Source organism: Copidosoma floridanum, unplaced genomic scaffold, assembly GCF_036245765.1.
Source record: "Copidosoma floridanum isolate Cflo_tuat_1 unplaced genomic scaffold, Cflo_Japanese_pri ptg000001l, whole genome shotgun sequence".
In the NCBI taxonomy this organism is placed as follows: domain Eukaryota; kingdom Metazoa; phylum Arthropoda; class Insecta; order Hymenoptera; family Encyrtidae; genus Copidosoma; species Copidosoma floridanum.
The window spans coordinates 7,478,932-7,498,529 of NW_028321878.1; the positions used below are offsets into that span (position 1 = coordinate 7,478,932).

The 19,598-nt window shown below is 33.1% G+C and overlaps 1 protein-coding gene and 1 long non-coding RNA gene across 3 annotated transcripts; one reads left to right on the top strand and one right to left on the bottom strand.

Moving 5' to 3' along the window:
• The first annotated feature begins 4,878 nt into the window (after positions 1-4,878).
• On the top strand, positions 4,879-6,860 carry LOC106643712 (uncharacterized). Its single transcript, XR_001339112.2, has 3 exons — positions 4,879-5,005; positions 5,216-5,396; positions 5,828-6,860. It is a non-coding gene; the product is annotated as an uncharacterized LOC106643712 (long non-coding RNA).
• Positions 6,861-11,182: 4,322 nt separating this feature from the next.
• Positions 11,183-19,204, bottom strand: Pka-C3 (Protein kinase, cAMP-dependent, catalytic subunit 3). 2 transcript variants are annotated; one of them, XM_089594016.1, is made up of 5 exons: positions 19,070-19,204; positions 15,097-15,259; positions 13,641-13,904; positions 12,082-12,412; positions 11,183-11,846 (listed from the first exon to the last, which is right to left on the bottom strand). In XM_089594016.1, the coding sequence occupies exons 1-5, from the start codon at positions 19,158-19,160 to the stop codon at positions 11,697-11,699; spliced, it is 999 nt and encodes a 332-aa protein (XP_089450142.1). In that variant the 5' UTR covers positions 19,161-19,204; the 3' UTR covers positions 11,183-11,696. The 2 variants fall into 2 exon arrangements, with proteins under 2 accessions (XP_089450142.1, XP_089450097.1); XM_089593971.1 differs by having other exon boundaries at positions 12,082-12,415.
• Between the last annotated feature and the right edge of the window lie 394 nt (positions 19,205-19,598).

The window sequence follows — 19,598 nt, forward strand, 5'->3', positions numbered from 1 at the left end:
TTGAAGACGCTAATTATATATAATTTTTTAAGAGCGAATAATTGTTGTATGGTTCTTTTTTTGCAAAAGGCAAAAAAAATTTTCATCGTTTTATGTACACATGATACCATTAAGTGTTTTTTAAACTACGTACTGAACGTCTAGTTTCTTATTATTATTATCTTATAATATTATGTGAAGTTACATGTGCCAAACTTTAAATTATCTAAACTTCATACAACTCATTTAAATGAATTTTTAATTATAATGTAACGTAAACTATATACACGATAATTTTTTTTATACATCGAAAATTTGACCTTAAGCATAAATTTACGCATTAAAAAATATTTTTTACCATAGTATTTTAAGAGTCCGTACCTTCATGATAACCATAGAGAACCGTAACTAATAATCAAACAAAATTTTATTGTTTTATCTTAATTTAAGTATTTGTGATTTTTATGTTTCTTAACGCGATAAATGTATGTAATGTGATTAAACTTTTTCACCTAATATTTTAAAGTACAAGGTTTGATATTACACTTTACTTTAATAATGTTCATCAGCTACATTTTAGAGAGAGCATTGCATTTTTAATTTATCATAAATAATTATTCAGTTGCCCGTTATTCGTGAAATTGTGAGATTTTTTGAGATTGTTTTCCGATATCGATGTACTATTTACACAAAGTAGTAATGAGAATTTACTTAAATTTTTCATTTGATCGATTTGTAATGACGTAACAAACAAGAATAATTTTTGATAATGTTCTAATTTTATGACCAGTATCAAGTTTTTTTCTTCTATTTTTTAAATAAATTTCAAAAGGTCAAAAAAACAAACTTAATTTAATTTTGTCGATTAACAATGCACATTTACTAATGGTTTTAAAAGTTGAACACTCGTTCTAAGTGAGCACACCAACTGCATGTGCACACAGTCAGCAAACTCTTGTCGTAGATCTAATCACTTTAGCGTAAAATGTAATTTCACAATTATATTCAAGAGTTGTTGCACGCGATCTACAATTCACATGTGCAGAAATAAGGAGCACTCGTTCGTATAATTAAATCAGTTTTCACTCTAAAGAAAAAGCTATTATTATTAGACACACCAATAATTATGTTGAATAATTTTTGTCGTGAGAACTTTACTGGAATACGCATAATGAAAGAAAAAAAAATATGGATTACGTTTTCACCTGATAATTTATTTCCTCTCCAAAGTAAATGGCTCTATAAACATTGAAATAGCGTCTTGCCGTTCAAAATTTATTGTGTTTGTAACCTTTTTTTTTCGCAAGTCTTAAGAACTAAATTCAAATAACAAAACACATTATAAGTAAAAATATACATATCGCACGTTACACTATTTTTTGAGTTTAATAAAATAAATTTATTTTTCCAAAAATTTTTATCACGCACGTAAGTTGTGTGTAAGCTAACATTTATCCAAATAAATGATTCGTATCAGGCTGATAATATAGTTAATTTTAAGAAGGTTTTATAATAAATTTATTTTCAATAATAATTATTAAAATTTAGCTAATTGGTAAATTACATTGGAAATACAGAAAAAAAATTTAATTTTTAATTATTTTTTTGCATATCGTTCGTTACAATAGTCTTTAATTTTTAAAATTTGTTTATGTTAAAGTCTCATGATATACGATATTATATAAAAAATATTATAGCAATGGAAGATCATTTCAGTCATGACGTTATCAATAATAAAATTTATCGTAAATAATTATTGAATAATTTTTCCCGTAATCGTATACGAAATGACAAAAATGATTTGAGTTTTATTTATTAATTTATAAATCAAGGAAGTTTTTGAAAGTATTGCCCCAATTACCCTTTTCTTAGCTTCATATTACAGAGAATCCCGTATTATTGGAGACAGCTATCTATAATTAATTCATAGACAATAGTTTAAATAATTAACACATGTAAATACAACACTTTCTATCTATCATTTACGTTAACCTAGAAAATTCTAGTAGATAGAAGATCTTTCTTACTTTTAAATTGTTTAATGATCCCAAACCACATGTATGATTTAGATATCGTAAAATTATTAAACATGAAAATAAATTGTGTACTCTCATAAAAATTTTAATTTAATTTTAAGCTTCGATATCTTGAAAAGCAATTGAATCACCTCTTTATTTTCAATTATGAATTAAAAATTAGCGGTTTTATCATAACAAATACTTAATTCAAAATAAGTTTGAGTTGGAGCTTTCTTCTTCCATACAAGTGCGAATGCTCAATTGTACATGGAAGTGCCAAATATTTATTCAAGCTGCACAAATGTTATAATGTACACCAAAAAAATTCAATTGAACATAAAAATTTTAGCTGTACCATTTTCGTTGGCTAAAGATTGTACACAATTTCAGAATTGAGGAATAAGGCAGTAAGCCTACTAGAGGACCTAATTTGTACATATCGTAACCAAAGTATATATTACACCGTGCCAGCACCCAGCGAAGAGCGAACAGCGAAATATGTATGTCTTTGGAATGAGAGAGAGAGAGAGAGTAACGTACCAAAATAAGTATACTTGTAAGTATTGGGTAAAGGAAGAAGAAGAAGGTGGCGCACGTGCTCCCAAAGTCATCAGTCAAACGAAGAATAAAAGGAGGAAAGAACACAGGGGAGGGCAGTCCATACGTCAGATGTGCAATTGAATTCGGGTACGTCCGTCGATTGAACTTTATTTATTGTCGGAGGATGACGGCTCGCGTATGTGTAATTTGGCGGGTGGAACAGAAAATTTTTATCTCCCTCCCTCTCTATCTTTTGCACACGCGGTGTGCTTTTCTCCTTCTCGCTCACGAGACCGACTAAAATTAAAATCGAACCAGGATAAACAAACAGCCAGCTTGGAAATGGGCTGGTGGTGGTGGTGGTATATCGGGGAGTTTGTTTTATTTCGCTTTGCCGATCATCGTGCGAGCTGATTGACGCTTGTTGCATAAGATTTGACGTGCGCTCGGGATGTTGGGCCGATTTTAACGACATTGGTGGGCTTGCGGGGTATGCACACGTGGATTGGATTCGGATTGATTTATGAGAGGGATAAATTATGTATTCGAGTTGCGATGTTATGGGAAATACCGGGTGTTATGTTTTGAAGAGTTTTTCATTGCGATTTTATGATGTTTAGGGCTTCGCTCATAGGTGTGGTGCTGATGATTCGTTTTGTCCACACTTGGGTGATTAGATTACGTTTTTATTTACATAATTTACAAACTTGTGTTATACGTTTGGCAATAAATATTTACATTTTATGCAAAAATTTATTACTTTATTTTTTAATTTGAGAAATAATAAACTCAATTTTTATAATTTTTATTGATACATGAATACTATACTTAATCATTTCAAGTGGATTTAAGAAAAAAAAAATAGATTTCACAAATCTACTTCATTTAATGTTCAAGCTAGTGTCTGCGTGTGATGCACACCAGTGTATCAAACTTATTTATTTTTTTAATTTCTTGAATTTTGTTTTACGTGTTTTATTTCAACTTAAAATTTTTATAATTCATCACGAGTTCCGAAAAAATGCTGAAAAATACCTCGAGTTTTGTTTTTTTTTGTATAGAAACACGTAACTTGCACATGGCGTTTCATTTCAACAAGATTTGTCATTCCATTTGGCACCACTAGCTGAGTTTTAAAAGCTTATTTATAAATTTTTATGGAATTTTTTTTCTAGGTAATTTTTTAATTTTGTCTGATTATTTAGTTAATGTATTAAATAATACTAAGTAAAAAACCTTTACATTTATACAGTACCTTTAAATACAGTAGTGTTTTAACAAATATAATAATGTACAAGACCACATGTCTGACCAAGTTTTTCTTGATCTACTTAAAAAATTTAAAGAATGTATTTTAATTTTAGAATGAAACGTTCCAATTTAAATTAATGAAAAGCGTTATGATTCCGAAACTAAGAAGAAACATACTATCATATATAATCTTTAACATGCCCTTTAACCCTTTTTTCAATACCTTACTGTTCATACCGATTCACCCAACATATCTTTTAGGATCCAGATATTTATTTTTCATTGTCTCTAAAAAATTATTTTTTTACCTTTACCCGAACATTAACAGAAAACGATGCCAAATACTTTGGCAAAATTTATTTTTAATTTAGAGGAAAAAAATCGTAACACCAAGAAATTTGCATTATTTTTGTACAGACTCATTTTGTCGTATTTTTAAACACTCTACTGTCGTTACTTCTATAAAAAAAAATTGCAAAACTTCGTCTCGAACCGTTGGAAGAAGAAGAAAAGTAATTTTTTTTTCTTGGCAAAAACCGCAAAATTTTAAATAACTTATCTCTAAAAAAGCCTAAACGTTTTAGCTAACTAAATATTGTCACATGTAATTAAAAAGTATTCATCAAAGGGGTTATTTTCCTTACATCTGGCTCCGTTGTCTTTGATTTTTCAGTGTATCCGCTCCACCATTTTTCTCGTAACTTCATACACATTGTTGCAAAACCACCTTGCAGTTAAATTATTTCTACCAAAAATCCCAAATAGCACGTACAACGCCACTTCTCCCCTATTTTTTGCAAAAAAAAACAATCATACAACTCCACAGGAAAAAAAGCTCTCTCCAGCCCAACAAAAGGTCCTTTAAAATTGAATTTTGCCCAGTGATCATTGCTACTGAAAAATTATGTGAAAAAAGAGAGAGAGAGAGAGAGAGAGAAATGGATAGGAGTAGGAAAACGAGGTATAGTGATAAAAGTTCTCCTGGAGGAAGAAGAAGAAGAGGAAACAGAAGAAGACGAAGATGAACTCCGGGGAACGTCCCCTCTCCCCGAAGCGAGTAGTTGTTCGCGCGTGCGAGAGCTCCAGTCTTCGTTGAGTCGTAAGCATCGAGCGATCGCTGCCTTTTTTCCCTTCACGATTATATTCGCACACTTATACACATAACGCATTTTTCAACACCAAAGCTAGCGATAGACGACGTTACATTGCAGCTGCGGGTGGGTTGATCTGGCTCTTTCTTTTTTTTTTTTTTTTTTTTGTTACTGTTTTTTTTTTTAAATAAATTTATTTATTTCTACCAACTTTTTTAAATATTTTGTTGGGTGTTGAAGATAAAATGTAATAATATAGTGTTTGTAATTTTTCACTTGGATGAAAACCAAAGGAATGATCTGTGTGGTAAATGTAGTTTTTTTTTTGTTCGCAAGAAAGAAATGCCGGCATCATCGGTGGACAACAAGAAGCGGAGGAGTTCGCTGAAGGTGGCGATGCAAACCCACGAGACGAAGAACATCCTGACGACATATGCGATCCTTTTGCTACTACTCATTGCACTGTATCTTCTCTACTCGGGAGTATTTGTTTAAATAAATAGATATGATTGATTCGGTGAGAATTATTGTTTGTTAAGTTTTTTTTTTATTTTTTTTATTTTTTTTATTTATTTTCAATCATTCAAACATTGATGCTAACTGCGAGTACAGCAAATTCAGATACTAACGTGGTATACGAAAATAATTTTAAATAATTTTAAAAATATTTTACATCAATTTGTAACCACATGGAGTCTCTTTCTTGTTCCACAGAAGGTATTAATATTTTCCAATTCAAGTTAATTTTTATTCATTAAAATAAAATTTTTTTTTTTAAACGTTAAGATTCTAATTTTTTTTTTTTTCTCCTTTGACGTAATTTTGATCGTCAATCAAAACGTCTCATTAATTTTCAAACGAAGCTCGAATCATCGCGTTGATTAATTATTTGAAGCTCAAGTTTGTCCAGAGTTATCAAGTCATTGAGAAAATCGAAATAATTTTCAGGGCTGACGCGCACCGGGACTCGGGCGCAAGGGAGCGCTCCCACACGCAAATACCCACACTCGCCCAAACAATCCCGTGACAGTCCTCAGCCGCCAGACAAACATTCACACTTTCATCGCCAAAGCCACATCCGTAACCAGCATCAGCAAGGAATTACGTCTCGTGTAGAAATATTGCCATCATCCTTACCTCGCATCATATAGAAAAAACAAAAAAAAAAAAAAAAATTTCTCGTGATTAAAAATAAACAAGTTATGAGTGTAGTACGTATAAATCGTGACCGGATGGATATTGGAGGTTTTTTGCGGTCAGAATACATGTATGTTAGTTCCGCGCCACCGAATATTTTCATCGGCTTTTAATTTATGGCTCAACCTCGTGACATTTTTTGTCCCAGTTTCTTAATTTTACGTATGTATATATATAGAGGTATGCACACGCGTTATTTTTTTATTGCACAATATCCGACTTGGGCCAATATCAGGAAAATCATATACTATTATTATTAGCTAATTGGTGTGGGACAAACGACAAGACCAATTATCTCGCTCCATCGAAACTGTACAGATGTGTCAGAGCTGCCGGAAAAGAATTTACCAAGAGAAACGTAGGATAGGAAAAAAAAAGGAAAAAAAAAGTCGGAAAATCTACGTGTGTGGTACAAAAAATCGAGAATAGGGAGGAAGAAGAACGTGTACGATCCGACTATTTTTGTTAAAAATTCTTACTGCATCTATGTGGACCACAAGCGGCTGACTCGCTACATCATCAACGTTGAGTGCGAAAAATTGCGAAAAATTGCCAAAAAAAAAAAAAAAAATAATTAGAAACGCTAGGCGAGTGAACGAGCAAATCGAGCGAGTCTCTGGGAGCGTGGGCGCGATCGGTCAAAAATAACCGATACTTCCAGATAGCCGTGGCCAGCTTTTCGAGAGACGTGATCTATATTTTCAGAGGCTAACCTGCTTAAAAATAACATCTTTGGCTCTTGGGCAGGGAGGAAAAAAAAACCACCTGGAGATGTGAGTGCGCGATGAAGAGTGATTTTTTTTTGTTTTTTTTTTTTTGTTCTCGTTTCGAGGAATGGGGGATTTAGTTTGTAAAAGGTGTGGATGGTGGATCGCTTTTGGCTTGTAATCGATGAAAATGCCGAGTTTACGGCAAATCATACAATAAAATAGTTTTTAAAAAATATAAGAGATTAGAAAAATAAGGTCGAGAGGGGCTGGGAGGAGACCACACTATTTTGGCTGGTTCTCGTAATTAATGACATTTTTTGAATAAATCAAGCTAAAAAAATGATGAAAATCTGAGGAAAAACTGCGTTTGAAGGGCGAAAATTTTTTTCGGAAGAACAAACTTTGGGTTATAAAATAAACTGTGACTCTTGATGTGCGTTATGTTTTTTGGCCCCAATTATGCGAGCGACTAGCATCGCAAATTAATTCAACGTAATGATGTCCTCTATAGTACATATTATTTTCTATTTTTAATTCTCAAAAGAATTCAAAAATAACGAGATAAAACAAAAATAGATAGTAATAAATAGAATAACGTTTTAATCGCTGAATCGAGACGATGTTTTCTCTACAGTATTCATACCAAGATTTTTTTTAGCTGATACTATTGATAGTTAGGACGCTTGAATTTTTAGTGCAATAATAACGTCGGAGTTATAGTTCATGGCATATCCTAATATTCATAGAAATTCACATTGAGCAGCTGATCGTGTCACGGTATAATAAATTTGCTCTCAATTGTATGGATGAAAAATAACATTTTTTGTTCTTCATTAATTACTATTTTTCAAAATTCTCAAATATTCTTGTCGAATGATTTTTAGAGAAATTAATTCAATATATATTTTTTTGGAAACCTTTTATACGTAGCATACATTACAAGACAATAATCAAGCGATCATCCTATTTATTCATAGGATAATATAGAACGAATTCATATATTATTAATACAATTTTTTATATGAAGACAAGTTACATCTTGTAATAGGTATTAATTTAATTGTATCAATATGTAATACAAACGTGAGTTATATTAGCTTTCATTTTGTATTACTTATAGGTGCGTGAAAATTATTTGTAATGTTTATTAATATTATACATATATGTTAATTAATGTAGTAGTTGTTAAGATAAATTAATAACTATTTTATCCAATTTTTCATGAAAGTACTTAAATATTGACATTTGTTTTCAATTTTCTAAAGAAAAAAATTAATGTGGCATTGTTATTAAAATTATGTGTTTAATTTATATGTAATTTAGATAAAAATATTTTCACTCAAAGAATTATTGGAACCAATCATTTAACATAAATATTAGTTGCATGGTTTTAAATAATTGAAAACTTTGTAATATTCTGGCTAATTACAATAGAGATTTTCGTTTGACAAAATTAATCTGTTATTTTTTTGTGAGTGAAAATTGTAATATTACCTTTTTCATGTGCAGGAAAAATCAAAGAAGCATTGTATGATAGCATTACGGAAAATAAAATAAGTTCAAGTGATATGTATTCATCTACTATTTAATGCCTGTTCATGAAATTATTTTTATTCTATTAAATATGCTTTTAAAATATTGTATTGCTTTATACTATTTTCATGCATTGAAATAATAGGTCGATATTTTTATTTTTACCATCACTTCCAAGTCTTATTTCTTGTAACATTTGATGTATAAGTACACGAAACAAAAAAAAATAAACACCTCGTAGTATTCTTCAAAGCCCATCGAAACCTAAACATCTGCTATTGTTAGCTCGATACAAGTATCTGCTGTAGTGGCTATTTTTGCTCGTTGCAATCTCATTTAATTATTTTCGCATTAAGACTCAATTGTGCTTCATCGCGAGATGAAACTAGCCACGGAGAGCAACAAACAATGAATTCATGCTCATCGGGACATTGGAGGAGAGCTACTGTGGCTTTCAATTAGTTTGTTGAGGGTATAAGCTTCTGCCACTGTCAATGATGATTATGTACGTACATTCCTCTGTTAGTCACTTTACCGATGTTATGATTGCGATTACTCGTAAAAAAAAAGTAGTCAAGAGATTAAATACTGAAAAATTTTCATGTAGTGATTTTTAGAGTTTACTGGAAAAAAATTACCATAATTAGTGGGATGCTAACATGCAGAGATGGAAGTTGCAAAATACTTAGATATAATGTTTAATTCTTTAATTTGCGTTGAAATTTTTACGAATGCTTTATTTATTGTAAAATTATTTTTCAAATAAGCAAGCTGTTAATCTCAATTTTATTTAATAGTGAAAAAAAATAAAGAAAATATCCTATACATTGAAAAATAAAAAGTAATCTCTAAAATTTTCTAAAGCAAAACTAGTGCAAAAATGTTGTACCAATAAGTGAATTAATACCGTGATACAAGTGTAAGTTTATTATAGTACACACAAAATGTACAGAAGTTATTTTTTTACCAGTACATAAGTACTTGTCAAAATTTAGATTCCCACAAAAATTCCTACTTTGCTTCTTCCGAGTGTAAGTATACTATCTGCCCATGAATGGAATGAAAATCTCAGTAGTTTTAAGTATTGTTTAAATTCATTACTTTTTTGCGTGAATAATAATAACAAGCTATAAAAATTTTAAACGAAAACTTTCGTCAACCAGAAGCAATTAGTATTGCCAGCCCTCCTGCAGTGACAGAATTTTGTATGACATCACTTTCGTTTTAGCATTTGCTTATTTAACCTATAAGAAATGCAGTTTCTTTTAAAAATATACTGCGCATTACGAGAAGAGGGTGAAGTGGCTGTAAATCGATTAATTTAACCTAAAAAAACTTTTTTAAACTCATGTAACATAATGGCAATAAACTGTTGGCGTTTCTATTCATAAAACTCAATTCTCCATTTATTAACTTATTCTTTGCATGGTGATTATTAAACAGATCGTGATTTGTCCTGGCTGTAATCCATTGGATAAATTAAGCATACCGTATGTATACTATAATTGTACGTATTAAATATTTAATATTTCAAATTTTATGCCTATATTTCTTTGAATACTGTAGTTTATAAAACATTTCAGTATTTTAAAATTGAATTTTATGCATTTTAATTTTTATTTAAAAGGCAACAGACATACTAAGCTCGAAGTAGAAACTAAATAATAATTAGATTTTAACGTGGTATGGAAATCGAAAAAAAAAATTCATAACTTCTAAAGAAAGCCTTTTATATTTTTAATATCAGTGTCTATAAAATAGTACAAAATCAATAAACAAATGTTAAGTTTGAATGTAGTAAAAAAAAATAATGATGAAGATCATAATTTTTTAATGAAGTTACATTTTTACTTTGGATGTAAAAGATAAAAATGTAGTACAAAAATACAAATACTATTCTAGCTGCCAAGTTCAAAAAATTTTATTTAGTGAAATACTTTATATGCTTTAACCTACTTCGTCATTAATTTTTTTTATCATTAAAGTATATTTATTTTATTGAAATTTTTTTTTAATTCAGATGATATCGATTAATACATCAAAAAATTATAATATTATGAATTATAATTTGGTTATCGTGAAAACCGAAACCAAGCTGACCTAAGAAAATTAATTTGGACACTAAAATACTACTTATTTTTCTTACTACTGAAAATTTACGTTGGGTTCATTTTTCAATTTTTATATAATGCATATATCGCTTTAAACTTCACCCTTATTTATATTTCTAAAGATTTACATGAGTATAATTTAAAATTGTAATGAAATTTAAAAAATGCTGTGTGCAATTAAATTTACAGAAAGTTTTTTCAGTAAAACTGAACGTCATGGGACATCTCCGATTTGTCTTAAATATTTTTAAATAAACTTTTATAAAAAATTTCCAATTATACCTTTTTTGTAACAAACTATTACTTCAAAAATTAAATTAATTAAATTTTTTAATAAATTTAAAAATTGTTATGGAAAAATAAGATTCTTCAATATATTTTTTATAATGTAAATAATTTTACATTTTAGAAGTGACAAATAATAAATAAAAAAATTTAGCACAGTAAAATTGATGAGATAGGTATTAACTAAAGGAATTGTCAAAAATTGATGAAAAATTATCAACATCATTTTATTACAATTGTTGGTCTTGTAAAAATCTAGCAGTCACGTCTTTTTGCAAAAATATATCCATGTTTTTTTTGTACAATTTTTGACATTATTTTCACTTCACAAACTAATTTATACAAGTTTAAAAAGTTTCCATATAATTTCAGTTAGTTGTTGAATTAAATACGCAAAATTAAAAAAAAAAAAAAAAAAAAAAAGAAACGAGGAAAATTTTGAAATTTTAATATTTTATTAACATCTATTAATTGTTCACTTAAATTTATTATCACTTCTGTGTACAAATTTTTACATTAAAACACTTACACATGTACACTACTTTAAAAAGTGTGCAATCACTTAATTTTATTATTTAACAAAGCGTAAAATATAGCAAATGATAGACATATGTACAATCTCACGTCAAACTATAACAGCATATAACATTGAAAAATTTAAACATCTGTCATAAAAAAAAATATAAGCTTTTGTGAAAAACATGTGTAATTCTTAAAAAGCCCAACTGTGTATGGTAAAAAAAAAAAATTATTTTATCCAAATAAATTTTTTTCTGGATGACTAGTGGCCCTTCATCGTAAGTCAAAATCACTGAAATAAGTACAAAAATAAAATTCACATAAGCCTATTTCATGTAGGTACTTATAAGAATACGTCGATACGCCGTCACTTGGACGCGATTTTCCAATATTGTTTTGTACTTTGCAGGGAATACATTTGTTAGCCATTCAATTTTTTTTTTTTTCAACCCATATTTAATATCATTGAAACTCCTGAAACAGTTCCAGCTGATCGGATGACAAAGGAGGCTGGGATCTCCAATCGATTTCCGGATAGTCGTCAAAGCAGCTTGCATCATCGGATGTTTTCAGCTTTGGACATATAGGTGGAACCAAAGCTCTGTGCGGTACCTACAACCAATAATTTATTTAAATCATTACTTTAGGGTTCTTACCATTTAGATCAAAGGTCCATTACCTTTCGTATAAAAACATAATTTTGTGCCATTACAATTTAAACCAAAGAGCCACAAAGACCTTTTAATTACGTATAACGAACATCAAAAGTGAAAGGTTCGATGTGGAAGTTGAAAAGTTACTGTTTCTTTCAGGTAAAAAAAAAGAAAAAAAATAATTCAATGTTCACCTGAATCCAATCGACGAGCTTGAACCACCTGTGCCTCTTGACATCCTCAGCGCCCTGTCGCATATTGCCAAGTCTCTTCGTCCTGTCGGTGATCAACAATTTTTTAACCAAGTCCTTGGCAATGGGATCCATGTGCTTGGGCCACTCTATTCGGCCACTGATGATTTTTTCGTAAATTCCGAACGGATTGTCGTCGAAGAACGGAGGAAAGCCCGACAGCATCTCGTAAATGAGAATTCCGAGGGCCCACCAATCCACGGCCTTGTTGTGGCCCTTACTCTGGATTATCTCCGGGGCAAGGTATTCCGGTGTACCACACAGTGTCCAGGTCCTGCTGTAATTTAATACACACGCATATAGTTTTGCTACATCCTCGTGTTTTATCTTTTTAATCTTAGGCATTGTGTGGATCGAGTAACTTTTTTTGAATCCTTGTATTTTTACAAAGACGACTTGTGAGGTAAGTTGCCTATTGATATTTTGATTGAAAAAAAAATACATTATTTTACAACAAAACATACATTATTGGTGTATAAATTTAATTTTTAGTTAGAAAATTTAGTGTATCCATTGTTTATGTTGAGATGAAAAGATGTTGGGTCTTCGAGTGGGTACTTGGTAATTTAAAAAAAAAAGATAATGTGCTGAAATTTGGTCATGCACTTGTTTCCCGGAGAAATAATTGATACTTCAAATGAAACGCCAAGTGAACGAGCTACATTGTAAACTTTTAACTATTTAAAGAAAAGAAGATACCATACAATTCCATTTCTAATAAAAATGTTTTCATTAGTTTAATTAATGTGGATATATTAAGATGAATCGTATTTGGCTCAGTTCCAGGTACTTAATAATCGATAGAAAACATAAAGCGGAGACTATAAATTATTAAAATCTCTAAAAGTTTCCTCGACCCTCGTTACATTTAGTTGCAGTTATAACTAATTAACAGTGTATTCCATCTTTTTAATTATACCGTCTTGGATGTATGAAATGAGGTGATACGTTCACAAAATCATAAGAGTACACGGTTAATTTGACAAAGTGTTTCTATAATTAACTGGTAAGTAGATTATTACGTTCTAATGGCAATCCAAGTATAATATATTATTTATGAAATAAACAATAGTCGCATTTTTGAATATTCCAATAATGAGCTTTTTCTTGTGATGTATTTTACAGTTTTTTAAACGCTTAGAAATAAAATGTACTCTCATAAATAGGGTTCGTTATTTTGCTGGTAATTTTTTTTCACTCACGTAGTATTCAAAAAAATATTTTCCAGCAAAAAATAGTACAAAATATTTTTTAGAGAACAAAGTTTATGACATAGCTTCGGATCAAATATTAAAATACTTTGACACTTTTTCCGTTTTTTTTTTTTTTTTTCTTCATCAGAATGTACGTACAATGCATCATTTACGCCAAGAAATATTTTATTTAGCATCATGTTCTACAATAGCAATAGGAAAAAATTACACCAGCATAAATAACGCATATAATTTTTTTCATGTTATTTCCGTAACATCGTTTTTTACGCAAAAAATAGGTATTGGTACCTGTCGATGAGTTTTTTCGAGAACCCGAAATCCGTGATTTTAAGGTGACCCTGTTCGTCCAGCAGCAAATTTTCGGGCTTCAAGTCCCTGTAGACGATGTGCTTGCTGTGGAGGTACTCGAGGGCGCAAACTATCTCTGCCGTGTAAAAACAGCTCGTCCTGCTCGAGAAACGGCCCGCAGCTCGGAGGTACGAAAAAAGCTCGCCACCCGCGACGAATTCCAGAAGCATGTATATTCTCGCCTTGTCGCAGCCGCTCCAGAGCCTGATAAAAAAAAAATATATATATGCGGATGAATTGGTGATTTCGGAGAAGTGAGAAGGGATTTTTTTGGAAGATGTCAAAGGGAGACAAGTTGATTTACACTTGTAAAATCGAAAATTCCTCTTTTGTTCGGCCAATATTCGTTTTTATTTCGTAAGAAGTTTATACTTTGCTGAACAATAGGATGAGTTATATAACATATGTAATACACGTGTAAGATCAAGCTTTTATGTCTGAACATTACATTAAGCACTCCACTGTTGTGGAAGAAATACTTTTTAATTGGTCACGGTTGTTATTTATTAGAGAAAATAATGGTAATCTAAGTCAAAATAATATAGTCATCTAAGGTCAAAATTTTTTTTTAGAAAAAGTAGTTAAAATTTGTACAAATTAACAAAATTATTCGTAGTGTTTGAATACATTGACGTCAGTGCTATCAAACGTTTGAACTTTTATTTTTAGAACACTGACTTTAACAAGCCTCGTCGAAAAAAAAAGGTATATAAAGATTTTGGAACACAGATTTTAGTATTGATTAAAGTGAAATTTTTTAATTAGATGCATCTATAGTGTAGTTAATAAAAATAAAATAAAGTGGTTTCAAAAGTAGACAAATTCATACGATATCTCGAGCACTTAAAAGGTTTTATTACATGAAGGGGTATATCGGACATGACATTTCAAAATTTCATTCAAATTGATGAATTATTTTTTATTACATGAAATTATATGAACTTTTTTAAATCCATCCTCTATTTTATCTCGTCACTGTCCAGTTGAACAGCTCTACCAAACCCGCGATGCAAGTTCAATCACATTTTTTTCCATTTCTAGCTACTGTCTAACGATATTCATCGAATAAAATTCAACGCCACTCGATCTAAATTTTCTCGGAACTCGTAAATTAAAAAAAAAAAAAAGCCTCAATCCAATAAATTTACTCGCGAGCTATGCAACGTCATCCCCGTGAGAATCGAATGCACTTTTCTTTCCTCCAATCAATTTTTGTAATAATAACATATCCGGAAATGCGTTTTTTTGTGATCTTAAAAAAATATTCTTAGTTATCACGCTCGTGAATAAAATCTTTATTTCAAACCAGGAAACAAAATACATCAAACCCAGGCTAAAAAAAATTTCTCGTGTAATGTACGCAATGATAATTTATGTGTAAGCTATGTATACCCACATGTTGACGATGAAGGGATGGTTGACTTCCTTGAGGACGGTTATCTCGTTGCGCACGTGGTCGACCTGCTTGAGCCGGATGACGTCGGCCATCGAGAGGATTTTCAGCGCCAGGGGCTTGCCCTCGTGCCGGCACAGCACCACACGCCCGAAAGTTCCAGTTCCTGTTGAATATGCGTGGAAATGAGGAAAAAAAAAAATTTTTTTGTATAAACTGTCTACAAAGCTATGAAATTTAAAACAACCATCGGTGCACAGCGGCACATAAAAGAGCCAAATGGAGTGTAGGCAAATCCAGCGTGGCATTAGCCAAAGCATTTTTTTTTTGTCATCATCATCGAAAAATAAATCTCATAAATCGGCCAGTCGCGCATTGCGTGCAGGTACGCGCATCTAGCCGCGGGACATTTGTCGAAAATAAACAAGTAAATATAAAAACACGCCCGCACGCCAAAACGTCCCCGCCACCCTCAAGGTCCCTGTGTACAGCGTTGATTTCGGGACGTCGCGGAAAAGCTCCGCGAAAGCTCATCTCCATATCCCGCCTGTGGAGTCGGCTCGTCGCATCCGTTGAAAAATCCGCGGTGATGGGCCCAACGAAGGAAAGGTGATGAAGCAGATTGGAAAAACTCCCACACCGGCGAGATGGACGAGCTGCAGCCAAGCTCGAAACGAAGCGATTACATCACCAACTGCGCCCGTGAGGAACGAGAGTCACCCCGCGTCTTTACCGATGGGCACTCGTATAATGTGGTGTCGTTAGATCCGCGTGTTGGCTTGTATACACGAACGCGCTTGAGTACTCGAGCATCATACCGCGGAAAATGATATCCAACAGCAGGGTTCTGTTGTGCGCTTCTTCTTCACCTATAAATAGACGAAATAACTGGCAATCGCTGCTCTTTTTGCGCTCGGTGTATCTTTGCGTAGGTATATGTAACGTATGATGGGCTATGATGGTGGGCGACAGGTGTCGGGGCTAACCTTCCGTACCGCTTGGGTGGGATCGCGGTGTCGAGCGCGGATTTTACGTTAGTATTTGAGATTTTGTTTAATCACGGCCTCGCGTCGTTTTTGTGTCACCTCCGCTACGGTGGGAAAATTCATTGTGTACTACGGGTTTTGGGGGAGCGGCTCGATTCACACCTTTTTTTCCTCTCTTTTTTCTTTATCTCAACTACGGGACAAATTTTTGAGGGGGTGAACATCTTTGCGATATTTGGTAACACAAAAAAAATGTTTGTCAATCCGAATGAACGTTTATTCGAATATGAATAAAAAAATGTATTTGTTTGAGTAAAATAACTATGTAGTTAAATGTATTGAATATAACGTTTGTTTCTTTTTTATTTTTATTAAAATAAACTATTATCTGGATTGACGAACATTTTTTATCAGTTGAACAATGGCCAATAACGTTCTAGTAATTTCAATCCTCTTGTTTTAAACAAAAAAAAAAGGTTTACAGTATTGTTGTGTTTGCCAAATGACAAACAATTATTATCTCAGTGTAAGATTGACAGTCGGGTAGAAAGAAAGGCCTTTTTTCCCGTTGAAGGTGGCAAAAGCGTAAACAGTAAGTTCCAACGAGACGAGTGTCACCTAAATCACGCAAAACTTGCAAGGCACTTCCGTGAAAAAACGCACACCCAAAGGGCATTAGTCGAGGAAGCCCATCGGCCTGTTAAATCCACGCGACCGCCAACGTCTAGTCTGACAAAAAGCCCCGCATCCACCCAATTAAACCAGAGCCGCTATTATTCGCCCGTACAGCTCGCGTCGTCATCGTCTTCGTATAACGGTATTTGTAGCCGGTAGTACATATACCTCGGCATACGTATGTACAAAGTATGTCCCATCGTTAGACCATCAGCATTTCAGCAAGAAGCCTCATTGTCTCTCTCTTTCTCTCTCTGGCACGAGTACTGAACTTACGTGATGTATGTGACCGTGTAAATAAAAAGCACGAGACATAATTTTATATACATCGTTTTCTTTCCGCGAATACGTATGGGGTTTACATCTCTGGCGAGTGAATTACGCAGGCGTCGACAAGGAGTTATACAGGTAATGTGGTAATGTCTCCTCGAACCATAGAAAAATCACAAAGATCGTCGACAAAGGATACAAGAGGATGATACGAGCGACCTCTTTTTCCGCTGGTTTACCGATTTGGTACCTGTTAGGTAGTTGTATGGAGCTAGAGGGACACGATGGTGAAATTTTTTTTCGAGGTGTAACGAAAGAGTTGAGGGTCGAGGGAAGGAAGAAACATCATGACTTGAGTTGCACGTGATTTTTTCTAATCGTGTGCACTGGTAGGGGAAGTGTATAAATAACTTTATACGTGTACTTTCAAACAGATAAGCCATTGTTTTAGCACAACTTAAGTGTATGTACTTTGACCAAAAAAGCTTTTTTTTTCCATTTCAATGTCATTTTTACTCGTCAAATTGAGCTTCGCGTGATTTACTACAAAATCGAGGGTTAAAACTTTTTTCACATCAATTTATACACTGTTTGTTTCAAAAAAACCTCGTGGAAATATCTATGAATTGCTAGTAAAACAACTCAAAGAGACTGTATTAAATATTTCATGAAGTCGTATTCATTCAATGAGGTATAACTTTTTTTGATCCCAACTACTGAATTGACTGAACTTCACATTCACTCATTGGTCGAAATAAAAATACTTTCTACAAGTTTCAAGATTACTACTGTAAGTTACGTATTTTTGAACGGTTTGCTTCAATAATTAAAAAAATAAATAATTCAAAATAAAATCGTCTCTAATTTTTTGTGTTATGAATGTGTCGTTATCATAGTTTGATGTGTATGCAGCGTTCAGCAGCCAGTAGGTAGTATAAAAAGTTTAATTTATGCCACCGACATCACTTAAAAGATTAATGATATATCGTAAAGTCACACACGCGTGGTATATACAGTGCAATAAACTCGAGGCATTGTTTGGCGCGAAAAATCATTATTTTATCCCCACGATCGTATCAAGAACTCACCACTGTACAACACGCGTTTCCTTTACATACGAGCTATATATACCCATGCGCAATTATTAATCTTTTGGGCATGAAAAATGTGCCATCAAAATGCCATTCGTACCCTCTGTCTTTGTTGCATTACATAAAAGGCCCACCGCAAAGTATTCCTCTGCATAATAGCCACATTCGTACAGCACATTTCAAAGAACCGCCACCAACAACGATATCGAACAAAAAAAAAAAAAAAAAAAGAAACCTCACGCACACGCAGTTAGTGGTCCAATGGTTGTTACTCTCGGTCTCAGGTGTATATCATCGGAGAGTCAACGTACGGGTGGCTACGATTTTTCAAAAGCGTCGTCGCGAACAAGGCAACAAGGTATCCCCCCCTCCTGCCCATGTCGGCACACACACGTGGCATGCCGTTTCCTCCCATTAAAGGGCTAACGGTACTCTTTAACGCTAACGAGACACAAAGAAAGATAGAGCCCTGACGCGCACGAGCTGAAACCATGCGGGTTCTCTATTGGTTGGATGACGTTTTTTTTAAGCTTAAGGAGCTTGTGTTGGATGTACGGATGCTTGGAGTGATTATTAAACCATTTAAAGCTGCCGTATACGGTGCCACGGTGAGCAACCTTTGTTTGGAGTGCTTTATTGTAAATGAATTTCACGATGATTTATTCGATTCGATGCTCAAAATGTTTGTGAAGAGATTGCGTTTTCTCGATTCGTGCCAGTCAATGATATTGTTTATCTTTTTTTTTTCTTTTTTTTTGTTAACGCCATTGAAAAATATATTTTTCCCGAATCCGTTTCACACTTCCGGTCATCCAACAAACACGCCTGCACCGTGGAAAAAGCACACACGTCAACGGCGAAAATAAAATGAAAAAAGGCTTTTTAAAAATACCCAAGAAACAGATAAAACAAAAAAGGAAAAGAAAAAGAAAAAAAGATAGTAATCTCTCTCACCAATGGTCTTGATCATCTCAAGATTGTCGATCTCGTATTTCGGTGAGTCGCTAATGGACAAGTCCTCCTCCGACGTCGCGTTGCTAGACATCTTGTCTCCTCTCCTCCTCCTTCGCGGCTGACGTAAAAAAAAAAGCTTTACAAAGTATATACTTTGTTGATGAAAACGGAAAACAGTACAATAACAACGATAAAAGTCACTCGCGAGCCGTGCCCGTAATATCCTCCTCACGGGCCCATTGACGCACTGTCCGCGGCACAGTTCAACGCACGCTTATAGGTATTGTACGTACCACACCTATTCTTAGTTTTTCTTTCGTGCAACGACAACAGCCACTCGGTGGTAAAACAGTTTTTCCGTTCGCGCAAAAGTTAACGCACGCTAAAAATCATGATGACAAAGCGCTCGATGCTCGTCGTCACGCACACACTCTCTCTTGGACTCGAGCCGACCGGAGTTTTCTTGGTTTTTTTCTCCTCCTCCTCCTCCTGGCCTCCTTAACTCGTTCGGGCTCGTGTTCTGCTTCTG